This window comes from Sphaerodactylus townsendi, linkage group LG17 (genome assembly GCF_021028975.2).
Source record: "Sphaerodactylus townsendi isolate TG3544 linkage group LG17, MPM_Stown_v2.3, whole genome shotgun sequence".
Taxonomy (NCBI): domain Eukaryota; kingdom Metazoa; phylum Chordata; class Lepidosauria; order Squamata; family Sphaerodactylidae; genus Sphaerodactylus; species Sphaerodactylus townsendi.
Genome location: NC_059441.1, coordinates 2,087,365 through 2,114,726, shown reverse-complemented (window position 1 = coordinate 2,114,726; position 27,362 = coordinate 2,087,365). Strand labels below are relative to the sequence as shown.

Sequence of the window (27,362 nt, the reverse complement as noted above, 5' to 3'; positions counted from 1 at the left end):
AGTTTTTTTTTTCTTAAGAATTTGTTCTATTTAGTCACCGGGAAAAAAAATGAATTCTGTTGTTAAGATTCCAGAGCTGTTACCTGTTTTATCACTGCCGCTGCCTTAGCAGAGTAATGCTTTCTGTCTTAGCCTTGTCACGTTTAAGGAAAACACTCCGGCATGAGCAAGAACGATGTTATAAATTGAAAAAAAACCACTAGCACGTTGTTTAAAAAATATCATAATGTGTAAGTAGCTATTATCCATTTGCTCAAAAAAAAAAAAGGGCCGTCTGGTTTATGTGAACGGAAGAAACGATGCCATGTAGCAGAATCAAGGAGCAAACCCTGAAATACCGTATATACTCGTGTATAAGTCTACTTTTTCAGCACATTTTTTGTGCTGAAAAAAGCCCCCCTCGACTTATACGCGAGCAAACGGCTGAGCTTGCAGACCTGCAAAAAAGACTTGCTTTGAGGCAGCGGCTGCCATCACCAGGCAAGCATCTTCACTGTGTAATGATAAGCTATCCGTGTTGAAGGAGAACCTGTAGGAACTGTTTAAAAGGGGGATCTTGTTGAACATCTTCCCTATGAAACTCTGAAGAGATCCTGTCTGTGAGAGTTACATATTCCACTTCAGAACTTTTAATGGTATTGTTGATACCATACTGTTTTTCTTTGAAATAAATATTCAAAAACATTCTTATTGGTATCTATTTTTATTTTTGAAATTTACCAGTAGCTGCTGCATTTCCCACCCTAGTCTTATACTCGAGTCAATAAGTTTTCCCAGTTTTTTGTGGTAAAATTAGGTGCCTCGACTTATATTCGGGTCGACTTATAGGCGAGTATATACGGTATTTCTGCCCTGGTTTATTCATTTATTTGTATTTAATTACTGAATAGATTTCTATGCCGTCCCTCTCCTTTCGGGCTCAGGACGGCTCACATCACATGAACACGACATCAAATATCTAAAACGGCGTAAACATGAAAACATCAACAACGATAAATGCATGTTTATTATGGCGATCAGCAACTTTCCACACCCTCAAGGGGTTGATTATGGAAATCAGAGGAGAGAAGGGAAAGGGGCCCCAGTTCCTTACCGTGATCGAGGATTATCAGCTGGGCTCCTGCCTGTACGTTTCCTACATCGTTTTCTGCAATGCACTGATAAAAGCCTTCATCTGATTTCACCAGGCCCAAAACTTGCAGGTTATGCTCCTTCTGAGGGAGAGCACAAACACTATCATTTCTCTTTCCATGTTTAGTGAGTGATAAGCTCGGTAATGTGCTACCAATTACGACGACAAGGTTAGGCTGTTAGCTGTCTGCAGATATCATGGACGGCAATCATTTTTCAGAGAAATTCCACGGTGATGAGATTTCTCAAAATACTTTCAGATGCCGAACTAGTAAAAGACAAATACTTCACGGCTCCCTACATCAAGGTGACTGGGCTGTCCACACTTTCTTCAGTGGGATATGGACACACGTATCTTAAGGGGTAGGTTTTAAGATTTCTAGCCTTGCTTCAGCAAGAGTCTCACATTTTGCAAAAAGATGAAGAAGAAAAGTTGGGTTTTATATCCTGCTTGTCTCTACCTTCTACGGGGTCTTGAAGTGGTTTACAATGCCTTTCCCTTCCCACAACAGATACCTTATAAGGTAGGTGGGGCTGAAAGATTCCTGAGATCACTGTGACTAGCCAAGTCACTCAGCAGGCTTCTGATAATATGACTTTTTAAGTAGATTTTATAAATTTGAACAGCTGTTATGGATTTTAAATAGGTTTTATTGTTATCGATTGTGACTATTTTTCGATGTTCGGATTTTACGGCCTTTATACTACGTTGTAACCCACTCTGAGACCTTCGGGCACAGGGCAGGATAAAAACATGGATGGATGGATGGATGGATGGATGGATGGATGGATGGATGGATGGATGGATGGATGGATGGATGGATGGATGGATGGATGGATGGATGGATGGATGGATGGATGGATGGATGGATGGATGGATGGATGGATGGATGGATGGATGGATGGATGGATGGATGGATGGATGGATGGATGGATGGATGGATGGATGGATGGATGGATGGATGGATGGATGGATGGATGGATGGATGGATGGATGGATGGATGGATGGATGGATGGATGGATGGATGGATGGATGAGGGACGCAAACCTGGTTTACCAGGTTAGAATCTGATGCTCATGGGGAGGAGTGGGGAATCAAACCCAGTTCTCCCGATTAAAGTCAGCAGCTCCTAACCACCATACTACCTACAAAGTTGTTCTCCCAAGCGATCTCAATCCATTAATATTGTACTGTGGCTGAACAGTAAAAAACAGATTAAAGACCAAAACTGTGCTAGGACCTCTACTGGGGGAAGTATTTAGCAAAAAGCCTATCAGATTTACACGAAATGCAAACTTACGACAATTTTGAAGTAATCACTCGGGATCACCACATCTCCGTTCTTGACCCACTTCACGGTTGGCGTTGGCTTCCCTGTCACTTCACATTCAAAGACAATATCCATGGACTCGTGAGCATAGATATTAGAAGGTTTCTTCAGAAATTCAGGAGGAGCTTTAAATAAAAAAAGAAAAGACAATGATTGACAATCATAGCACACTTTGGTGGACCGCTTCATAAGGCAATATGGAAAAGATCTGAATCTAAAATAAATAAAATACCACTACGTGAGGTTTTGGAAAGCGTCTGGAATCACTGTGGTAAGCAGAATTACACCCTCTAAATCTACTGGCAATAGGCAAATTGGTTAATAGGCAAATTTCAAAAATAATTATCAGTATCCAAGGAATAATCAAGAAACGTCTTTTAAATACATCTGCTAATGGGGGACATAATTTTAGCTAATACCTTGCCCTTTAACAGGATTCCTTAAAGCAAATACTCTCAAAATCTCGATGTAGATTTCTGAGAGACGCTGATGTAAAAACAAACTTTAAAATATCACTTGCTGAACACAGTTAGGAAAAAACACTTAATGTTTTGTTTGTTAAGTGAATGGTGACTCGCAAACTGAGTTGTCAATTACAGGTTGGGATATGGTGGGGGAAGCCTTCGGAGGGCCAGGTTTGAGAAGAGGAGGGTCCTTAGCGAATGGCCTACAGGTTACCCTCCAGAGTAGCCATTTTATCCAAGGGATCTCGGTCGTCGGGAGATCAGCTGAAATTCTGGGATTTACCTGGAAGACTGGACCCCCTACTCACAAATGCTTATACCCAGAGGCAGGATCCAGCAGGTTCTCACAGGTTCCCGAGAGTAGGTTACTAATTATTTGTGCGTGCCGAGAGGGGGTTACTAATTGGTGATTTTGCCACGTGGTTTTTGCCTTAGTTACGCCCCTCCTCTCAGCGGTAGCGCACAGAACTTGAAGCAGTCTAGCAGGAGGTGCACCGGTGTGCGTGGCAGCCTGCGCCTGCGTGCATTCGTTTCCCGCCCAAGGACCGGCGCAGCGGCTGCGTCCTTGCCACAGCCCCGCCCAGGATTGCCCCGCCCCAGGAATCCCTGGCCACGCCACCGTCATGCCCCGCCCAGCCCCATTGGCACTACGCCACTGTTTGAATCCCACCACCATGGGAACCTGTTATTAAAATTTTTGGATCCCACCACTGCTTATACCCTGGAAAATGTTGTTGGTCTTTAAGGTGCCACTCGACTCCAATTCTGTTTTGTTACCAATGTGGCTCAACAGAAGCAAAACATCCTCTGAGGAAATTACAACAGGCTCGCCCCCCCACCCCCGGCCCCCGTAAGCAAACAAGAGTGTGGTTGATTAGTCTGCCGATTGAACAAATTAAAGCTTCAGACCCTCGTTTAAATAATTTCCTGCCATGTCAGCAAAATGAAAACTATGATTAAGGACAAAGAAGGGATTTCACAGCAAAGGGCCCTACATAAAAGCAGACGCAAGCTATTGCTCATTAACATGAGCAATAGCTTGAGTCTAACAGTCTAATACAGTGATGGCGAACCTTTTAGGGACCGAGTGCCGGGGCGGAGCAAGGGAAAAGTGCGTCCAGGGCACATGTGCGCCCCTGCCTGCCCCCACCCTGCCCTGGAACGCCCCGAAACACCCCCATCACACCCCTGGAATGCCCTCGCCCCACCCCTCAGGGTCACGCTCCCAGTGCGTTGCGCACCCCTCACCCCCTTGACACTATGCCACTGCCGAGTGCCCACAATGGCGCACTTGCCCACAAAGAGGGCTCTGAGTGCCACCTTTGGCACCCGTGCCATAGGTTTGCCACCACTGATCTAATACACACACATACACACACACAGATTTCAATATCAAATAGGCTTGAGTTGGTTCCCCAACAACAATAACATGTGGTAGGGGGAAATCTCCACAAACATGGGTCTCAGTCATGGGAAAGGACATTCCTGGAATACATTGGATCTAAAAGTGCCCCCCCTGAGTGCAAAAGGCGTATTTCGTTCTTGCAATAGCTGTTTTAAACCTTGTGCTAAGAAGCTATGCAAAACTAAATCCAAAAAATTCTCTTCCATTTGTGCATTAGAGTTTGCATACTCCCTTCTGCAAGTCGGCCTAGTGCTGTGTAAACTCCTGCACAAGCTTTTGCACAAGAATTCGTGGAACACCACAAGCAGCCGGCTTTTTTTCACCATTCATTGGCTCCAAACCAACCATTCGAGGAACAAAGGTCAGATGTATCTTGCTTACCAAACATTAAGATGTGGTAATAATATTTATTCCTTTGGAATAAACTGCTGTTTTAAATGGGATAAACTACTACTATTCTAAAGACTATTCTTTTAAACCACTATTTTAAATGGGATAAACTATCATAACATCCTGTACTAAACTATAACTCTAAGCCTGACCATCAAGTGAACTTGCTTTGACGGCATTAAGATGCTTACATTTGTAAATTAAAGAATGTTTTAAACTGAGCACAGGGGAAAGACGACGCCATGTTGATTGCAAATGTTGAACAAAAAGCACATTCGATTCATTGGACATTCTCTTTCCATTAATGAATTTCAAAAGGCTTTCAAAAATTATTTTTTTTGCAGTGCTCAGAATTCATACCAATTAAACACAGATGCAGTCGTTTGCGGCAGACAAGTTAAATTGATAATCAGAGAGCAAAATGAACCAATTAGATAAAGTAAGATTTTAATAGAAAATTACATGTTTCATTGTGAGACAATTAAATTTCAAAGAAGCTTTGGAGGACTGTTTTGGTTTTTTTTACCTCTTCACCTTTCCTAATGCCATTACCACACGGAGAACAGTGACATATGTTAAACATGCAACTGTGTTTGGTATGATGGGTTGATAGAAAGGGAGGGAGGGAGGGAGGGAGGGAGGGAGAAAAAAGAGAGAAAGAAAGAGAAAAAGAGAAAAAGAGAAAGAAAGAGAGAAAGAGAGAAAGAGAGAAAGAAAGAGAGAAAGAGAGAAAGAGAGAAAGAGAGAGAGAAAGGGAGAAAGAAAGAAAGAAAGAAAGAAAGAAAGAAAGAAAGAAAGAAAGAAAAAAAGAAAGAAAAAAAGAAAGAAAGAAAGAAAGAAAGAAAGAAAGAAAGAAAGAAAGAAAGAAAGAAAGAAAGAAAGAAAGAAAGAAAGAAAGAAAGAAAGAAAGAAAGAAAGAAAGAAAGAAAGAAAGAAAGAAAGAAAGAAAGAAAGAAAGAGTTGTATAGTGGTTAGCTGTCAGGCTAGGATCTGGGAGACTCAAGTTCAAATCCCCAGTGTGCCATGGAAACCGGCTGGGTGACTTGGGCTTATCACATACATCAGCCTAACCTGACAGGGTTGCTGTGAGGATAAAATACAGGACTGGAGAATAATGAAATCTGCTTTGGATTTCCATTGGGGAGAAAGGTAAAGTATGCATGAAGTCCAGAAAGAACAAAAGAAAGAGAAAAGCAATCCTATATCTCCTCATGATCATTATCCTTTATAGCCCCACTGAATGCAAAAAACAAGGGGAGGAAACCTGGGCCCCAGACAAAAAGCCCACTAAAGTATGGTGCTAAACTCTGCCCTGCTCAGCAGACCTGAGTGGGAGTTTGCTCAGGATTGCTCTCCAAGTCTTAGAGAACTAGGAGGGGGAAAGCCAGATTCACTGCCACCATTAAAATAATTCTATAACTGAATGGCTGCCTCTGTCGTGGAGCAGCAGCTGGTATAAAGCTTCGTTAATGTAGAAAGCCTCCATTTTAAAGAAATCTTAGCTGAAAGGCAGCCGAAGCAATTCCCCTAACTCCGTATCGGTGTCCACACGAAGCCACTTTACACCCACGCCAGTGGCTAATCTAGCCATATTTTTGTCCCTGAGGATTTCTCCAGAGCCATTACAAAAGAAACCATTTTGCAAAATGACATATGTCACTGATAACTGGGTGTCAAGTTTCTCGCTGGCGTTTTGTAAAATTAAATATCAGTTTCTAAAACGCTTGGAACTTACACCCCTCCCCACAAATTCTCTCACTGCAGGCACATCTCTGCTCTGGATTCAAGCCACAGTTTTGAAATTTCTGGGCGACTCACTGAAGCAACTCAGCTGACACAGGAAGTCAGGATACTTATGTAAATAAATGCATACACACATTTATTTTTATTTACGTCCTAAAACAGTATCCCACGAACCCATATGCAACCCTCCCAAAAGAGAATAATGGGTCCAGATGATGTTAGGGACCCTATACAGCAGGGGGGGGAGGATAGAGCAGAGCACCTTCAGCGGCTGGTCTCTCCAAAGACCCGGTGGAACAATTCGGTCTTGAAGGCCCTGCGGAACTCTCCAAGGTCCCGCAGGGCCCGGACAGCTGGTGGTAGAGTGTTCCACCAGGCAGGGGCCAGAGCCGTAAAGGCCCTGGCCCGAATGGAGGCCAGCCGCATCATTGAGGGGCCAGGGATCTCCAGTAGATTGGCCTCTGCTGAGCGCATAAGAAATAATTCTCATTGTTGTCATAGTTCCCTTCAGTTTTCCTTTTTGTTCATGTATCAGGTCTCCCAGAATGTAAATCTTAACACAGGGGCTTCTGTGTTTTTTCTTACTGTAGTTAAGTGTCAGTTTAATGCCATTCATACATTGGTTACTTCCCAACTCTCCCCCATTCATGCTTTTTTGCTGCAACAAGAATTCAACAATCTCGGTACTCCCATCAAGAACTGACACGGTTGAGGATCAATGAAGCTAGGCTCCCTGAAACAAAACTCGTAATCAGATTGTCTTTCTTCGTGGCTTTAAAATGGAGTGAAATTTTATCTCTCTGCTCTTAAGTTCCTACTTTCTCCCACAAATCTGCGCAACTGCCATTCAGAAAGTAACTCTTCCATTCAATTTCTGAGATAATTGGCATCGCCTACCTAATGCTACGCTTTTCTTTGTTTAAAAAAAATAGATAGCAGAAGTTCTATCGAGCTGCAACGTTCAGCTCAATGTGAAACTGATAGTCCAGGAAACATAAAAGCAGCATGGTTGACGTCACAGTGTTTGCCGGGATCTCCAGGGAGCCAAATTCAGTGACAAACACACACACAAAAAACAGCCCAGATGAAATGTGATCTTATAACCTTGTCAGCATCTGTCTGCCTCTCTGTTACTTCCTGAGTTAAGCTGATAAAATGAACTAGACAGGCATTGTGGCCCGTTTCCTTCAATTACTTCTTTCAATACCACCTTCTCATCATCTACGCAAGGGAAACCTGATCATTTCTTTCACAGAACAGTAAAATAACTTTACTGCCCACCATTTTCCTGTTATGGGACTATCAAAGATGGAAAAGCAATACGCACAGGGAGCAAGCATCTGTATACACACAGGACAATAGCGTTGTATTTTAATCCATCCCACTGGGGGGGGGGGAGGGGGGGGAGGCAGCCAGGTCCTCACATTTTTGTTACCAGCATTAACTCACCTTTATGTGGAATGTCATTTGTATGTAACTAGGGACGTTACAAGCTATGTATAAAGGCGGGCTTAAAGCTTGTGGTTTATTTGGGGGGATGATTTCCCCATTTTTCTTCTAGTCCCTGAATTCCAGAATATTTAAGTACACGAATAGATTCAGATTGCCTGGTTAAGGATATTACAATTAGTTCCACCATACTCATCTAAAACCTTTCCCTTTCTTTTCCAAATTCAGCCACTGGGGCTGCCTTTTTGGAGGGGAAGAATGGTACAGAAGAAATACGTTATTTAACTATTTTCTGCTTGCTCTCCATCCATCCCCTAACTGGAAAACATGACCCCAACCCTCCTCTTCTGCTCAGGGGAAAAAAATATACCCTGTTTCCCCGAATACAAGACATCCCCTAAAAATAAGACATAGTAGAGGTTTTGCTGAAGTGCGAAATATACGGCATCCCCCGAAAGTGAGACGTAGCAAAGTTTTTGTTTGGAAGCATGCCCAACGAACAGAACACAGAAAAATAAAGACATCTCCTGAAAATAAGACATAGCGCATCTTTGGGAGCAAAAATTAATATAAGACACTGTCTTATATTCGGGGAAACACGGTAGGTATGCGTATGTTTCCCTCAGTGGGACTTAGGTATCTGTTTTTCTTGTAGGATAATGGCACGCTTGTTTCACGGCAGGAATGTGCCAGTTGCAAGGAGGAGACGTATTTCGAGAGCCAGGAAACCGTCTTGGTGGATTTCTAGTCTAAACCAAGGGCTGCAAATGACAGTTTGGGAATCTCCTTGTGCAAACACCAAGTGACAGGATCACAAAAAAAAAAAAAAAAACCCAGCTCCGCCTCCTCCCAATTCCAAGGATTCTATGGAGTTCTGTTACTACTTCACAGGCCTTCATTAATCTCTTAAAAATTATTTACGTACCCTGTACAATAAGATCTGCTTGAGCGTCAACTGTTTCGTTCCCGTTATCCGCAATGCAGGTATATACTCCAGCATCATCTTCTGTGACTTCACTGATCCTCAGAGTCCCTCCCGCCAGCAATAAAAACTTCTGAGAGCTGTGGAAAAATAGGACACACGAATATTTTGGTTTGTGTGCATTTTTTTCTTTTAAGTATAAAGTGTTTTGGTAAAAGAAGTACAAGATGTGTAAGAATACAAAAATCTGTGGTTTTTAAGCTTATTTCTAATTTATACAGATATACAAACACCAGTAGTAGGATAATCAGTAAAAAAAAGGAAATAACTTCAATATCAACAACAAAAAACATCAAAAGAAGTGAGACCATCCACTAGTGCAGTCAGCCAAAGATGATGATGATGATGATGATGATGATGATGATGATGAGGGAGGGAGGGAGGGAGGGAGGGAGGGAGGGAGGGAGGGAGGGAGGGATGGATGGATGGATGGATGGATGGATGGATGGATGGATGGATGGATGGATGGATGGATGGATGGATGGATGGATGGATGGATGGGTGGATGGGTGGATGGGTGGATGGGTGGATGGGTGATGGATAGATAGATGATAGAGAGAAAGGGGGGGGAATTAAACACAAATTTGCACCACTACATAAAAAGTGCAGGTGATCATCTCTTTACAAGAACTTTCCCCCAAAAAAATTACAAAAAGGAACTCAGTAATAGAAAAAGACAGATTACCCTGCTGCCTGCATTTGCTGTTACCTTTCGCATAAAAAAATATTCTCAGCATTTAAAAAAGGAGAGAGAGAGAGAGAGAAAGAGAGAGAGAGAGAGAGAGAGAGAGAGAGAGAGAGAGAGAGAGAGAGCAAACCCTGCTTATGTGAAGGCGGTCTGGGAGCCTTCCAAACCCGAGCATTGCACACTAGTTCACTATAAACAAGGTCCCATAAAATCGGGGAAGCAATATTCTAGGTCTTTGCTCTTCTCCCGCTGTAGAGTTCCAATCTACCTTTTTAATGTTAAAAACAGCATTCGGCCCAACCTCCTCTGGGTCCCCTGCATAAGATACTAGAGGGGCAAGCTGAGCTATTATCTACTCCTTGCCTTCATATTGTACTAGCTAACTGAAACAACATAACAAACTTCTGTGCGCTCACGATTGGGCATGAATTAACCAGGTCTCATTTCTTGCACTCCCCGGTCGTCCTTCCCACACACTGCCTGGTTTGGCAAGGTTTGAATCAGGTTCCAAGCAAGCACATTTAGGTAAGATAGAGTCTATTTCCATCCCACAAATAAGGATTTCGAACTGGGATCAAGTTGCCCTAGGGTGGATTCTATCTGGAGAACCAGGTTTGATTCCCCACTCCTCCACCTGAATGGCGGAGGCTTATCTGGTGAACCAGATCTGTTTCCGCACTCCTATATTCCAGCTGGGTGACCTTGGGCTAGTCCTTTGGAGTTCTCTCAACCCCACTACCTCACAAGGTGTCTGTTGTGGGGAGAAGAAGGGAAAGGAGCTTGTAAGCCACCTTGAGTCTCCTTACAGGAGAGAAAGGTGGGGTATAAATCCAAACCCTTCTTCTTCATCATCATCATAAAAAGGTGTCAGAGTGGTAAGGGCAGAGGCGCTACATACCCTTCTGTAACAATCTCTTCCTCGTTTCTTGTCCATCTGACCACGGGAGTGGGAATGCCGGTAGCAACACATGGTAAAACTGCACTCTGCCCAACAGCTTTGGTCAGCGAGGAAGGCTGCCTCAGGAACATCAGACTGGAGGGAACTTCCAATTCTGTAGATATTGTAATCAGGGGGAAAAAACAGATATTTCTTTAAAAAATCACAGAAACAGTAACTCTCGACGCAACACGCAAAAGCCAAGAGCCCAGATGGCTTCCCATTTATGACTTGTCTTGCTTGCAAACTCCGTTTCTTTCCAGAGGATGGTTTGGCCTTTAATGGACTGTTCCCTACTCCTTTCTACACATACAAGTGGAACGCTTTATGCTAAGACCTTGCCAAGTAATAACCAAGGTAGTTTGCGTGAGAAAAGTCCTGCCTGGGAAAAGAAAAAACATGAGGTCACCGCCAATTAAGAACTAAACAGGACAACAGCTTTTGGAATGGGCACAAGAATTGGCCTCAGGGCTAGTTCGCTAAGATGACTGATGGCAGCTCTACTGAGAAAACACAGACTATGAGAAAATTCTGTCACCGTTCCAGATTTGTTGTTTGTTGTTTGTGGTCTGAGATATGAGGAAACCAATAGCTCGAGAGCAAGCTTTTACAAAAGACTATGGCAGGAGCGGCCAAACTTGTTTAGCATAAGAGACTCGCAGAATAAACTTCAGATGTTTGAGAGCCACAAGACACGAACAAATATTACACAAGACACAAACTAATATTTTTATCATTACGTGCATATCTTGTGACAACCCTTTTTCATGTAAATGTTAAGAAATCCACGTATGTAATAATTGTCCGCGCATGTAATTTTTATTAACACTAAATGAGTCTGCCAAGAATAAAAAGGATTCACAATATTTCTACAACTGCAGCATCACACTGCTGACTTGCTACAGATTTGATAAAAGAGAGCACTAAGGGGGGACCAGAGGCGTAGCGAGGCGGAAAAGCGCCCGGTGCACTAATGCGTCCTCCGCCCCCTACGATGCCCCCGTCCTGCCCCAGAAGCCCGCACGGGGGGGGGGGGCGCTCGATGTGGGCCCCCTGCCCCTTTGGAGCTACGCCTCTGGGGGGGGACTTTGAGGAAATTTTTGTACCTGGGAGAAGTTTAACCTCTGCCTCATCGCTGTATTTGGGAGAGCCACCGATTTCGAGGACACAACAGTATGTGCCGCCATCCTCGTCTGTAGCATTGCTGATTATCAGAGCGCCACTCGACAGCTGGAACACGCGGTCGTCCGGAAAAAGCGGCTTGTGATCTACCTCCCACCTCACAAAGGGGGCGAAATCAGCATTGACTTCACAGTTAAGCACGAGGCTGTTTCCTCTGCTGACGGAGGCGGATTCTGGCTGACTGGTGAATCTTGGAAGACCTGAACATAACCAAAAAAGAACAAATATTAGTTTGTGTGCGTGCGTTTCTTTTTTTTCCTCAAGGAAGCGGGCATGCTTACAATGTGCCAGTGTGCTGCCAGTCATAATTCCGCCACATATAATAGACCAGGTCATGAATTCACTGTTTCAGTGCCTCACAAATATATCCTACTATGATGCATGGCTTAACTATTTATTTAAAATATGTTATATCCTGCTTTTCTTCCATTTCCCGTGAGTTTGGACTGACCCATCCCTGCCTGAATTGCCACGCTAGCTCCATCTTACCAGATCCCAGAAGCTTAGCAGGCCTGGTTAGTATTTACATGGAAGGCCGCACAGGTAGTCCAGCTTCACAATGCACAGGCAGGTGATGGAAAACCATCTCTGAATATCTGTTGCCTTGAAAGCATAACCGGGCCATCATTAGCCAGTGACTCCTTGATAGAACTTCCTTGATAGAACTTCCTTGATAGAACCACAAAGAAATGCACCACCCGGTAACCCTGGAGAACGCTTTGCTGTTAACTTGACATGTTTAATAGAGTGAAGTGTTTAACTCCAGCTGGAGGAGGCTATTGATAGTGGATACGAAAAATTGAGACTCTTTAGTTTGGAGGAGACATCCGAGGAGGGATATGATTGAAGTCTATAAAAGTACGCATGGGGTAGAAAATGTCGACAGAGAGAAATTTTTTCTCGCTTTCTCACAATACTAAAACCAGGGGCCAGACATTGAAAATGCTGGGAGGAAGAATTAGGACTAATAAAAGGAAACATTTCTTAATGCAACGCGTGAGGTGGTGACGGCCACTAACCTGGAAAGCTTCAAAAGAGGCTTTGACAGATTTAGGGAGGAGAAGTCGATGTATGGCTACCAATCTTGATCCTCCTTGATCTGAGATTGCAAAGGCCTTAGCAGACCAGGTGCTTGGGAGCAGCAGCAGCAGGCCATTGCTTTCATCTCCTGCATGTGAGCTCCCAAAGGCACCTGGTGGGCCACTGTGAGTAGCAGAGTGCTGGACTAGATGGACTCTGGTCTGATAGCAAGGCTCTTTCTTATGTCCTTATCGTCTTATCATTAGCAGACTATGCATAGCAGCTATCCATCTGAAATCAAATTATCTCAACTGGTTTTCCTCCAAACGGGACTCAACGGAGAGAACGCTGGTGGTGGTTCCCTCCACCCCACCACCACCACCACCGCCACCAATTTGGTTGTTACCCTGCCTTCTCGGAGGAACTCAGGTAAGCATAAGTTGCCTCCCTCAGCCCTTTTTAATCCTCACAACCACAGCCAAGCAGAGGGCACCGTAGAAAAGCAGGAACCTGAAATCAGATCTCACTGGTTCTAGTTCAACTTTTCTGAGCACTCTGCGATACTGTCTCTCTAAAGCACAGGTGTCAAACTTGCAGCCCTCCAGATGTTATGGACTACAGTTCCCATCATCCCCTGCCAGCATGATGCTGGCAGGGGATGATGAGGCTTTAACAGTCCTCTGAAGGCTGACACACAACCTGTGCCCTAAAGGGAAGAATGCACTCTCATGCAAATTTCTAAAAAGTATATCCAAACGTTCTTTGTGTGGACAAGGTTTTGACAAACAAAAAACAGTGGTTCCCAAAGCAGTGGGGTGCCCCCCCCCCCCATTTTGGGGCCCACGACACAGGATGGGCAAGTACAAGGTTCCAGGGAAAGATAACATCCTGAGGAAACTGGATCCTCCCTCTGCCCATCAGTCAACAGCTGGGTGGGTGGAATGTTTCCTGACAGGAGCCCTTCACGGATCCATACTGGCCATGCATGGATGGACTGCGTATGGACTGCTCCGACCAGAAGCTTTCCTCTCCCAGTACCAGAACTGAATTAGTGCTGGAGTCTACAGACCACGCACAACTGTGCTTAACAGTGCGCTCGTACTGACCAAGTGGAGTGGGTTACTGGTGAGAGAATGGCCTGTCCCCAAACTGGATAAATTCAAAACCAGGGGATGACAGTGGTTCAGGTCTGAGAAGCGACGCACTAAAGCAGTACGTGGGAGTTCTTTCTTGGACCAAACATGAACTAAAAGGAAAGTGCAGCGCTTCATATCCAAGCGACAAAGGAATTTAGCTGTGCAAACTAACTGCGGGCTCTGGTTTCCAGCTTTCTATGTCATCATCCTGTTTCAGTTATTCCACGGGAGAGGGCGAGGGAGATGAGGTAAAGACACAAGGTCATATTTCAGAGCTAGATTGCGGCTTCTGTCTGCCAGCCAATTCCTGGACAGACTTCAATCAGAATGTCAACATGGTTTAATTATGAGGGGGGGGGATCAACATCTGGACTGAAACCAGACCTGCATTAACAACTCTGTACGAACGCCAGATATCCAATCCTAACGCTACCCAAGGTGATAAAAATTCTCCATTTGCTTACAGCAGAGGAACATTTTTGAGACACACTTTGCTGCGTATTTCCATCCAGAAACATTTTTTTTGCTTCAAATGCAAATGTCCCATATTAGACCAGTTGGTTTCTCCAGAGTGGAATGCTCTGATCTGCATTCAGCCCCACACGGAGCTGCAGCATTTCTGAACAAAGATCCCATTTCATTTGGATGCCACTCCTGTTTAAACATTAACCACCACTGTTTGAAAACTCCCGTGCCATTATTTTTGTTTGTTTTGTTCTCTGTTGTTATCATTCAGGGACTGTACATGCATCCAGGCGGAGAGCAGAATGTGGAACTTGAGCAGATCTGAGACTGTGGTTTGCTGAGGGGGTAAGGGGGGGGGATATGAGCCAATTTGTACGCTCTAAACTCTCAGGAATGACGGGTAGCTTCACACTCTGTAAAAGTGAATGGTGAAACTTGCACCAATTTCAGTAATGGACAAGTCGACGGGCTGCAGCATTCGGTAAGACAAATAAACTTACCAACAATAATCCACAAAAACAATCTACAGTTATGTATCACAGTATCACAACAAAGTGTTTGTTTTTTTAAGTCAGTCATCAGAAGGAGAGAGGGAATATTTGTATGCAGTGGTTCTGCACTGAAATTTTTCTGGTGCTATATTATTCCACCAAAGATTTTCCAACCCACTAACACTATTTAAACAATATTTAAATTGCTTACTTAAATCTGCATTGGAAAATCTTCCGGTTTCAAACTTGCAGTGACCCCGTAGTGTTTTCAAGACAAGAGATGTCAGGAGGCAGGTTTGCCAGTGCCAGCTTCATGTCACTCCCTCCATATTCTATGGAGGTCTCCCATGCAAATACTAGCCAAGGTCAGGGCTGAGTGTGTGTCAGACTGGCCCAGGATCACCCAGCAAGCTTCCACGGCGTGAGTCAGGATCTAAACTTGGGGCTTTCCCAGGTCCTAGTTTGACATCTGAACCTCTACACCATAGGTGTCAAACTCGCAGCCCTCCAGATGTTATGGACTACAATCCCCATGGGAACTGTAGTCCATACATCTGGAGGGGCGCAAGTTTGACACCTGTGCTCTACACCATAGGTGTCAAACTCAGGCCCTCCAGGTGTACATGGACTACCATTCCCAGCAGCCCCTGCCAGCATGGCCAATTGGCCCTGCTGGCATGGGCTGATGGGAATCGTACTCCATGAACACCTGGAGCGACAGTTGGCTATGCTCATAGGTGTCAAACTCAGGCCCTCCAGATGTTCATGGACTACCATTCCCAGCAGCCCCTGCTAGCATGGCCAATTGGCCCTGCTGGCGGGTGACAAGGCTCATACTCCATGAAGACACCTGGGCTGACTAATGCTACTATGCTGACTACTATAGCAAACAACTGGAACCTGGGTTCAGGTGGAGTCAGGTGGAGTCCTCAAGCGAACTACTTTCTCAGTTCTGCAAGGAGACACCACAACTGCTAATCGGGGCATCAGGTACAGAGAGCTTCCCAGCTTCTAGACCAGTTCTTGCCTCCGCCTCTCCAGATCCGCAGTTCATGGCATTCTGGCTTCTTCTGTCCCTCTCCCAGGCTCTCGTGGGTATCGTATTTCCAAGGCTAGAGATATTCCAGGTCATTAAAGACAGCAAAAGCTATTTGCCACATCCCTGACCAGCCACTGAGTTTGTCAAGCAAAGCTACAGGATGGACCTACTCATGCTGAGAACGCTAAACTAATCACGCCAGATACAAATAAAGTCCTTGTTTCTTTGAGTTACAGTCCTCTGGTGCCACAGTCCCAACCTAATGCAGATGACGTCTGAATTTCAAACGCACCCAACGTCTCTGGATTGTGGCAGCAACTTTCAAAATGGATCCATTACGCTGAGCTTTTATGAAGCAAAGAAAACATCCTCAGAAAGGCGGTCCAACAGTTCATTAGGGAAATGGAAGGAAACAGCTGCAAGAGCCAATTTTATCCCTTCTAAATCTCCTTTCACGGTTTCTTCTTCTTTTGTTCCTCGATGCTTTCGCTGCTGTTGTGCCATTCCAAGAAACTTCCCTTCATATAAAATGTGCAATCTGCACATGATATATAATAGACAACTGAAAACACACACACACACAAGTGTAGAGAGGAAAAGCAAGAGGGAAACGGAAAAGAATGAATCCTCTGACATTCCCTTCCCTTGCTCTCTCCTCCAGAGTGGTGCAGTGGTTAAGAGGGGCAGACTCGAATCTGGAGAACTGGGTTCAATTCCCCATTCCTCCATATGAGCGGTGAGCTCTAATCTGGAGAACTAGGATTGATTCCCCACTCCTCCACATGAAGCCTATTGGGTGATCTTGGGACCAGTGACAGTTCTCTCAGAACTCTCAACCCGGCCCACTTCACAAGGTGCCTGTTTGGGGAGGGGAGGGGACTGTAAGCTCCTCTGAGACTCCTTGCAGAAGAGAAGAGCCAGGTATAAAACCCAACTCTGCTCCCTGTTCAATGCTAGTGAAATGGCAGGTGCCCTCCAACACAAGCACAACCAAAGAGGCTAGGGGGAAGTCCCCACAATCGTCGAATGATGGTCTCCCTTCCATTCCAGAAACAAGTGAATAGGGAGAAACTGGGCTCCAGGAAGTCTTATGAAGCAGGATCTAACATGGGTCTGCTACCCAGATGGGGAGAAAATAGTAACAAGCAACTGTCTTTCCCTTATGAACAAAAGAAGGTTCTGCTTTTAGCAGGGCAAGAGTTAGTACCGGTTTACCATCTTTTGCTAACATCAATATTTTCCGGTGGCACAGCAGAAACATGTATGTGCGGCCTTCATATTGTGTGGTTGGTTCAGTTAGTAAGAACATAAGAACATAAGAACTAGCCTGCTGGATCAGACCAGAGTCCATCTAGTCCAGCACTCTGCTACTCGCAGTGGCCCACCAGGTGCCTTTGGGAGCTAACGTGCAGGATGTGAAAGCAATGGCCTTTGGGAGCTAACGTGCTGCTGCTGCTCCTGAGCACCTGATCTGCTCAGGCATTTGCAATCTCAGATCAAGGAGGATCAAGATTGGTAGCCATAGATTGACTTCTCCTCCATAAATCTATCCAAGCCCCTTTTAAAGCTATCCAGATTAGTGGCCATCACCACCTCCTGTGGCAGCATATTCCAAACACCAATCACACGTTGTGTGAAGAAGTGTTTCCTTTTATTAGTCCTAATTCTTCCCCCCAGCATTTTCAATGGATGCCCCCTGGTTCTCAACCTTCCTAATGCCGCGGCCCTTTAATACAGTTCCTCATGTTGTGGTGACCCCCAACCATAAAATTATGTGCTTTCCGATGGAAATATGTGTTTTCCGATGGTCTTAGGCAACCCCTGTGAAAGGGTCGTTCGACCCCCAAAGGGGTCACGACCCGCAGGTTGAGAACCGCTGGTCTAGCATCTTCTCAGTTCCCTATGTTAGGGAAGAAAGACTCCTTAGCTGCTCTCTGGCAAGGTACACATCATAGACTGGATGACTCTCCACGTACATTTTCAAATTGAGGGCTAGGAGTACTTCCTCCAGTTCAGGGATGGAAAAACCAGCCTTCTTCCTGTCTCCTGAAATCATGGGAAAGGTATTGAGATACCCTCCTCTGTCCTCAAGTGAAAGCGGCGAAATTCCCTCTTTAAACAGCAAAAATGCAGAAGAAAGGGGAGTGTCCTCTGCTGAAAAGAACACGCCTGCTCTACTGAATAAAGGAAGATCAACTATGTCAATAGAAAGGCCAATCCCTACCTGACCAACGTCAGGATACTTTCAGATTCACAATTACAACCCACAATGCAGTGTTACTGAAGTACAACAGGGAATTCAGAACATCACTCTTAAGAGGACACGTATGCTGCAGAACATGGGAAGGGTTTTGCCAGCAGTAGTTAAAACTGGAATGTGGAGATTCAATAATTTTGTACACATATTTCACAGCAGTATCAGCTCCCAGCTCGAATTGGGCAAAATGTTGGAAAGTCAAGAAAACGACCCATTGGTACTCACCATGAAGGGGTCTTCACGGTGGGGTCTCCTTTGGTGGTCGCAGGCCATCTGGTTGGGTTGTTCTCTACCCCACTCCGAGTAGGCAGGAAAAGGCTCTTTGTGACTTCCTGTCAGGTGCCTGTGGTGCTGCTGCCCCAGTATCTGACCAGCCGAGCAGAATGACGTACAACAGTAACAAAAATACACAACAAGCAACACCACAGCTCTGACACCGTATAACAACAGGAAACTAACAACTTCCAATATGAGGGGAAAACAAAGAGCCCCAACTACAAAACAGGCTTAGTACTAATAGAACTGCTCTCTCGGAAAAAAATGAAGGGTGGGCCCAGAGATGGCCTCTCGACCGCAAAGGAAGACCCCTTCGGTGAGTACCAATGGGTGGATTCTCTCCCTGGTGGTAACAGGCCATCTGGTTCAAGAAACAAGCAGTGCCGTTAAAAGGGAGGGTTCATTGCTCCCCGATGATGTGCTCCAGCACTCTCCTCCGAAGGAAGGCCTGTGCGGCATCTATGGATGCCAGTTTATAGATGTCTAACGAGGGCGAAGCGAAGCCCAAGTGGCTACCCACATATCTGTTCCAGAGGGATGTGTTTAAGTAAAGGCTGACATTATTGGCACAACTCCTGGTAGAATGAGCTGTGACCCCAAAGGGGGGGGAGGAAGCCCCTTAGCCTTATGGGCGTCCAATAGGCGAGCCTTAATGTGTGAGCTAACAGCCGCCCGCGAACATGGGCTCTCCCACCTTGGGTAGGCCTATATTAATAGACAGAGCTACTCGGACTTCACCGAATTTGTTCAGTCCACTGGGAGAAAACTTCAGTGACGCCTCACATCCAGATTGTGCAAAGCCTCTCCCTGGGGTGAGAGGTTGAGACAAAGAGTTAGAGGCAAGACCACCTCCTGAAGGAGATGAAACCTGGATGCCACTTTGGGTCTAAAAGTGGGGTCGGCCGAGCACTACCACCCTGCCAGAAAGAACCAGCACAGCTTTCCATTGGCAGACAGGGCCCTAATTTCCCATACCCGTCTAGCCGAGGTGATGGCTACAAGGAACAACCGCTTCATGCGAAGCCACCTCAGGTGTATGGACTGGGCAGACCGAGAAAGGTGACTTGGTTAGAGGCGTCCAATACTGCGTGAAGGCAGCCAAGTGGGGAAACTTGATGCTGCACAGGGGGCTGGGACTGGGCAACCCCCTTGAGGAACTTTATGGTATCGGGTGCCTGGTGATGGGAACCCCTGAACCTCGAGGAGCACTGTAGCCAATGCTGCTAACTGGCGTGGGTGGAGCCCCTCAAACCAGATTTGAATCCCTCCTGCAGAAAATCCAGGATAGATGCTAGGGAGAGGCAATCCGGGGATCTCTGTCTTTTCTCACGGCACCACCGCACAAAGCTTTCCAGGAGGAGTCATAAATTCTTATGGTGGACTTCCTCCTTGCTGCTAAAATGGTGTTAACCACCCCTTAGAGTACCCCCTTCTTTTTTTTTTTAACAATCGCTCCAAAGAGCCAGCGGTTACCTTTAGCCACCCTGGGTTTGGATGGAACAAAGCGGGCCCTGAGAGAGAGGGTCTGGGATTATCGGCAAGGGCAGAGGCGGTCGCGATGGAAAGTTGTCTGAGCACTGAATACCACGATCTTCTGGGCCAGTCCGGGCCACCAAGCACCAGCTCCCTCCTGTGAAGAACAGGGAGGCGGGGAAGAGCATACAGGAGGCCCTCCAGCCACTGTGCTAGAAAGGCATCCCGTGCGCGCCCGGCTCAGGATGGTAAAATCTGGTGAAAAACGTCCCGAGCTGAGCATTGGATGGGGATACAAAGAGGTCGACTGACATTCTCCCAAACGTGCCCTGGATCCACTGGAATATCTCCGGTTTCAGCTTCCTTTCCGGGCTGGAAAGTGCAGTCGACTGAGCCAGTCCTTCGGTGTTCAAAGTCCCATGGTTTATGCCATTTCCGAATAGGCTAGATGGAGTTCCGCCCATGAGAAATCACCGGAATGCACTCCTGTGTAGGCGGAGGACCTGGACCCCTTGGTGGTTGATATTAACACTTTGCGATATATTGTCCGTATGTATCACCACACGTGCTTCCGCCAGGATATCTCCGTTGTTGAATGCCTTGAGGGCCATCAGCACAGCCTTGACTTCTAGGATGTTGATGCGGCAGACCAGCTTGTGATTGGGACCAGGTGCCCTGGCCAGGTGAGAGTCCAGTTTGGCACCCCAGCCCGGACAGACTGGCGTCTGAGAAGATGTGGGCCTGCTGTGAGGGTGCAAAGATCTTTGCCCTGTCGAAGGTTGCATAAGACAGTCCACCACTTGAGACTGTGGCCGGAGTTGCTAGAGGAAGAGACAATTGCCGATCTCTCTTCAAAATAATTTGTTTGGCATACGGACGCAGGAAGGCCTGGAGAGGTCTGGCATGGGCGGACCCCCACTGAATGAGGTCCATGGTGGACAAAAGGAGGCCCAAGAGGCTTGCCAGCTGCAGAAGAATTGAGTAGATCACAACCGAAAAATCCTTAGGCTCACCTCCTGGATGTGCTGGGCTTTTGCCCAGCGGAACAAGAGGGAGCATGTGTCATTATCGATCAGCGCCGAGATGTTCCATTTGTTGGGATGGGATCAACGTGCTCTTCTCTTTGTTCATTACAAATCCGTGTTCTGAGAGCACCTGTTGAACCCTGGCCACATCCCTGACTACCTGGCTCTCTGACAGAGACCCTGATGAGAGTGCGTCCGGATAGAGGTGAATATGCACCCCTTGACTCGGAGCTGCCCGAATTGGCCCGATCAGGACTTTGGTGAACACCCTGAAGTGGCTAGCCCGAAGGGCAGACTACATACTGAAAGTGGAGGTCCCCACTGCAAACCTGAGAAATGCGATGGTGGCCGGGTGGATAGGTAATGTACAGGTATCGCGTCCGGCCAAGATCCAAGGATGTTAGAAAGTCTCTCCCTGCATTATGGCCGTTACTGTAGACGAAGTGTTTCCATCACGGAAGCGGAACCTCTTGAGGAATACTGATTTACATGTTTAGGTTGAGGATAATGCTGGCGTCCCGTTCTTTTGGGGGCGGTGAAAAAATAATGAGTAAACTCCCATCCCCTGCTGGTGGCTGTACTGGCTCTATGGCCTTGATGGCCAACAGGTGTTCGATAGCTATTCTCAATCTGTGTCTGCCCTGTCTGCGCTGCCCGACTGGGGAGGGAGAAATCTGGTTTTGGGAAAATTTTGAATTCCAGGAATAGCCAGTGGAAACTATTTCCCCTGATCCAATGATAAAGCGTCGGCCTTCAAAGATGACTGAAGGAGGCGTAAGCTGTACGTCGGGGACTGAAGCGAATCACGCCTTGTTTTCCATTGCCAGTGGAGTCCAGCACGAAGGGCTTGCCAGATTTTGTTGGGCAGTCCTGTCTCTTTTGAAATGGCGACTGAGACTGCCACGCCTGATCTCTTATGATCAGCGACTGGCCGAAAGGAGGAAAAAGATCTAAAGGCCGGTTTTGGCGGTGAACCTAGGGACGGTCTGCCCTTGCAGGCAGCGGCATGGCTTTTTTTATGATCTTTGGTCTCCACAAGGACCTTGTCAAGTTCTGACCCAAAAAGAGTCCCGCCTTCAAAATCAAAGCTGGACACGACTGTTTTGGACAGCGTGTCAGCCTGCCATGGCTTTAACCAGAGCAGTCTACGTGACACAGCCGCAGAGGCCATGATGCGGGAGGTGACCAAGAAACCACCTAAGGTGGCGTCCGCTACGAAGGAAGTCGCCATAATCACCCTCTCAACTCCCTCCCTTATTTATTTATTTATTTATTTATATTTCGAACTTGTAGGCCGCCTCTTCCCCAAGGGGCTCGAGGCGGCTTCCAACATGGCTGTTCTCCGACAGCAAACTCAACAACACAATTTAACACTCTTAAAACCAGCAGCAGTCACATAATTTAAAACAACTTAACAATATAGCTGTTCAAACAGTTCAATCAGCTTGAACAATTCAACGGTCTGAACAGTTTAAAACAGCTTAAAACAGTTTAAACAGTTTAAAGGCGGAAGCCCATTCCCAAAGGCTAAAGGGAGGGAAAATACATAGTAGAGGAAAGAGGAGGGAGGAAAGCTGGCCGGGCCCAGGATGGAAATCAACAGGGCGTGGCCGGCCGAGGTGTTCGACATAAGGATGGAAAAATGGCAGCCACTCGGTTTAGTTCCTAACATATTTCAGTAAGGGGGGGCAATAAAGACCGCGGCGACAGCCTCCCGAAGGCGTCCGGTGGAAGATAGCTCTGTTTGCAGGCCCCATGCGGAACTCGCCCAGGGCCCGAACTGATGGAGGTAGGGCATTTTCCACCCAGGCAGGGGCCAGAGCATTAAAGCTGCCCTTGGCCGAGGTCGAGCGAGCTAAAGCCGCGATTGTCGTCAGCCAAGGGTGCTAGGGGTCACCAGCAGTTCCGGCCACCTGCTGAGCTGTGAGTGGCCTATGTGGGAGACATAAGGGGTGATCACGGTCCCATCTCTGGAGGGATAATGCTGAGGAGCTGCAACCAGACAATGGTGCGCTCTGGACACCGCTGCTTTCTGGCGCCAGAATTTTAGCTTCCATGTATAGCCCTCATACACCCCTGGCGGAGGTTGTGCTCCGCCTTACGGTCTATGGGATCCTTCACGTTTCCCTCCCCATCCCGGGACGCTAGTCGCCGGCTTTGAGTGGAGGGTGGAGATGGGGTCTAAGTCGAGCCAGAGGGGTTCTGAGCCAGTCTGAGAAAAAACTCAGGAGCTAGGTGCATAGCTTTTGTAAATCAGAGGAAAACCCCTGCTGGAAGGCTGGGCTGACCCATTCCTTTCTGAACTGGCGGACAAATAACTCCAGGCAATGGAAAGAACTGGGTGGCTTCGTCCTCAGCAGGTAAAATGGTTGAGTCTCCCTTGGGGCAGCCCTTAACGGGCTTGGAGGAGGCTGGGGCGTTGGGATCAATAGCTTCCTCAGAATCAGTCAAATCCAAGGCTGCAATCGTCTTAGCTAGAAGGGTAGGAAGCTGCTCTACTTTAAATAGCCTATGACTTTGATCAGCCTGTTCTACTGGCTGGTTTTCTCCCTCAGAGAAATGGTCTGGAGTCAAATTCCACCTCCCCTCACTGAGGAGGCTGCCCTCAGAGTGGTAGGGTGATGGCTAGTCTGGGGCTATGGTCTCCGCCCGAGAGACCTAGATAAGCGATCTGGAGGGAGACCTCTCTCTAAGCCCATGAGTGAAGGTGCTTGAGGCTTGGAAGCGTCGACCTACTGTCTGGTCTATGGAGGCCTGGAGCATGCGTTACTAGTTGCTGCTGGAGGCTGAAGGCACTGGAATCAGTGCGAAGCGCGGTCCCGGGAGCCACCTCCCCATAATGGCTTGGGCCCGACTGACCTCAAGGTGGGGGGTTCCTCAGCCCGTAGCGATCCTGACCAAGAACGGAGCGACAGCGCAGCATAACTCCGGCAGGGGGCCAGGGTGGTAACAAGGCATTTCCCCGCGCATCCTCCTCAGAGTCCGGCCGTTCGCTCCAGATCAGCACGGCGGCGTCTATTTCGCCGACCTACGCGGTCCGCTAACTCCCACGTCGCGATAGAGGGCCTGCTGAGTCGCGACCGTCTTCCCCAGCGGGCGAGATGAGGCGATGGAGCCCGCCCAGCCCCAGCGGCTGTTCGCCAGCTCAAAGGGAACCGACTCCTTTCAGCCCATCGGCACAATGCTGATGGAAGGTGCTTTCGATCCAAGCGGCGGTAGGACCTAGATGTTCTCTAACGCAGAAGCTGCAGAACAAAGTCCCTCTGTGGAGAGGTGGAAAATGGCCGTCGCCATATCTTCTTCCTCTCAAAGCGTTTTTTGGCGGGACACACAGGAGAGGAAGGGAGGGCGACTAGACGACAATAGACCAACTCACACAGCACACGATACAAGTAAAACTCTTACAACACAAACAACACAAACAAGGAATGTAAGAAAAGGTAATTGCTGAGATCCAGCAAGGAGCCTGTCGAGTTGCTGCCTACTCTGATCGAGGCAGGAAGATACTGGGGCAGCAGCACCACAGGCACCTGACAGGAAGTCACAAAGAGCCTTTTCCTGCCTACTCGGAGTGGGGTAGAGAACAACCCAACCAGATGGCCTGCTACCACCAGGGAGAACAAAAACATACCTGCTATGGCGAGCTTCGCTGTTCTGCTTACAATCGTCCCCAGGCTTTCCACAGTTGCGACACACTGATAATGCCCCTCGTCGGGTTTATTGTGCTTGCTATGCACCACACTGTTTATTAATAGAGACCCATCTGGTAGCAGCTGGCGTCTGTCGTCCGACACCAAGTTCAAGAAAGTCCCGTCTTTTTTCCATTCGATTTTTGGAGAAGACTCGCAGTAAGCCGAACAGTTCAGGATGACAGAAGCTGCTCTGATGGACAGAGTGTCCGCTGGCTCCACAGTAAAATAAAACGGAGTGAAAGTCCTCACGCTGGGTCCTGTAGGCCGCAAGGAAAACAAAACACTTGTTTTAGAGCTGCCCGAGAATTCTGTTTCATTAATACATCTCCAACGTGCTCTTCTGCTCTAGATCAGTCTAGATCAGTAGTTGGGAACACTGGCCAAACGCCAAGATCGTCTGCTCTTACCGGCAACATTTGACTTTTCCTTTGAACACGTACTACCCTGTTTCCCTGAATATAAGACATACCCTGAAAATAAGACGTAGTAAAGGTTTTGCTGAAGTGCAAAATATAGGCATCCCCCGAAAGTAAGACGTAGCTAAGTTTTTGTTTGGAAGCATTAGCCCGACAGAACAGAACACGAAAAAATAAGACATCCCTGAAAGAAAATAAGACATAGTGCATCTTTTGGAGCAAAAATTAATATAAGACACTGTCTTATTTTCAGGGGAAACACGGTAGTACAAAGATCAACTGCAGTTTTACGAAAACGTTATATTTTAAAATGACATGTAAACCCAGTATTTTTAACCTCTTGCTAACTGAGTTGGTAACATCTATGTCGTACATTCAGTTAAAGGATGTTATCCTGTATAAAAGGAGGCAGGTAAAACTCGAACAAGTTGTAAAGTAAAAGTAATTGCATCATGAACAGCAAATTGCATCAAAGGTATTCCTTTGAAATAATAGATTGCGGCACTACAAAAATTTGTTTCCAAACTCCACACACACACACACGCGCGCACACACACACCCCTACCTCTTGGCTGACAAAAATTACAATAAATGTACCAATGCAGCATGGGATGCCACAATTCTACACACACATCCCCTTGGCTTTGAAATTCCTGGAAATGTTTCTCTTCTAGAAAATTTCTGGAAATCTCTAGCCATGATATATAAATAAATACACTTTGCAGATGCCAGGGGCAAAGACTTGACTGCAATCATGCCCTGCTTCTTAAAAAAAATCCAACAAACCCCTGTTGCCCTCAGAACATATGGCTCATTGGCCAATCCAGCAAGACAAGGTTTATGGTTTTATGAGTAATCTATAGGCTTAGTTCTCCCTCTAGCTAAAGGGATTTGACTAAATCTAACACATAATAGTTTAATACACACATGACCTGCATCGTTCCTAGAAGTGCTTTGTCCAAAAGGTCCAGCTAACCGGAAGCAGGGCCTTTTCAGTCTTAGCCCCAGCCTGAGGCCAGGGTCCCGCGGTACTTAGTACCTGCAGTACTGTGGAGTTATTAAGCTTAACGTTAATCTGTTTAGATGTTTATACTGCTGAGTGAAGCCTCGAAACGGAAACTGGGTGACTCCCGACAGCAAGGAGACAGGAAGTGGGAAAACGTATCCTGCCCACATATCCTGGCAAAAGGGGTGGAAATGTATCTGGTAGTGACAGGTATCTGGTACCTTGATGACAGGTAATGAATGTATCTGGTACCTTGATGTATCTGGTACCTTGATGACAGGTAATGATGATAGATGCAAAGAGCAATCAAGGCAAGAGAGAGAGGAGCAGTTTTGTCTTGAACAAACTTAAGGTGGCAATTTTTAAAAATCTAAGCGGTTGTATCAGGCAGGAAGCTCGAGCTACAGGCCATTTTCTAGCTTCCTTACAGTGTTAATGCAAAGTAAATCCAATATTGTGGAGTATCCCCATCCCGTACCATTGTCATTTCAGGTAAATCCACCATGAATAGAAATAAGAAGTAATTCTGCCCCCCAACCCCCAAATCTCTTTTAAACAGACTCTTTTAACATTTTTGTGCAAGATACCATAATTTATGAGGAATTATACACACACTTGTGAAGGCGTTATAGGATTATTCCTTTACATGAGTAGAAGATTAAAGAGGACATAAGACCAAACTGATGGTCATAAGCTTCAATTCCTGTCTTCTGCCTAAAATTATGTTCAATTTTGTTGTATAGTAGCAATTTATAGCAAGAGGAATGACAACTCAAATAGGTAAACCTACTAGTATTGCAATTCTCAGATGTGCCCCTTAGCTTGAAGGTTTTTTTATTAATACTTATTTATCAAATGTGGAAAGGCGGGCATTTTTTAAACTGTTCCTCCACCGATTTTAATATTGCTTTCCATGCCACTTATCCAGGAAGTAAAAGACTTTCCACAAAAACCCCTAGTTTGCTTTCTTTTCTAACAACTGCCAAAGAATCCAGCCACGTACGGACATACAGATGGACAGGGCATTATGCATATGTCAGTGTGCATGAAAACTTTCACAAACTGAGAATAAAAAGGAAGAAAAAACTGTATACCAGATATATTATGATGTACTGGCAAGCAGGTTTCAAAGAGGGGCTACTATTCACTGGATGCGTTCATCTAAACTTCTCAGCTTAACTTAACTTTGCAGAGTAACACCAGCTTCTATAGCCGAAAATACTACTATACTGGCATTTTGAACTTGCCAGTATAGAACTTGCCAGATTTCACATATTGTTGATGCAGAGGCCGTGTTAACATCTGAACTTGGGGGAGAGGGGGTGAACTTTTCCTGAAGATCTTCCAGAAAAAGAGAAAGGAT

The 27,362-nt window shown here is 46.2% G+C and overlaps 1 protein-coding gene across 1 annotated transcript in view; it reads right to left on the bottom strand.

Annotated features, from left to right (window-relative positions):
• Window positions 1-27,362, bottom strand: part of NEO1 (neogenin 1) — an 85,434-nt gene that overhangs the window by 53,781 nt on the left and 4,291 nt on the right. The window contains 6 exon segments of the mRNA XM_048482070.1: window positions 1,094-1,214; window positions 2,434-2,588; window positions 8,840-8,976; window positions 10,483-10,636; window positions 11,628-11,903; window positions 24,517-24,872. Of these exon segments, the coding sequence (XP_048338027.1) occupies window positions 1,094-1,214; window positions 2,434-2,588; window positions 8,840-8,976; window positions 10,483-10,636; window positions 11,628-11,903; window positions 24,517-24,872 (1,199 nt within the window).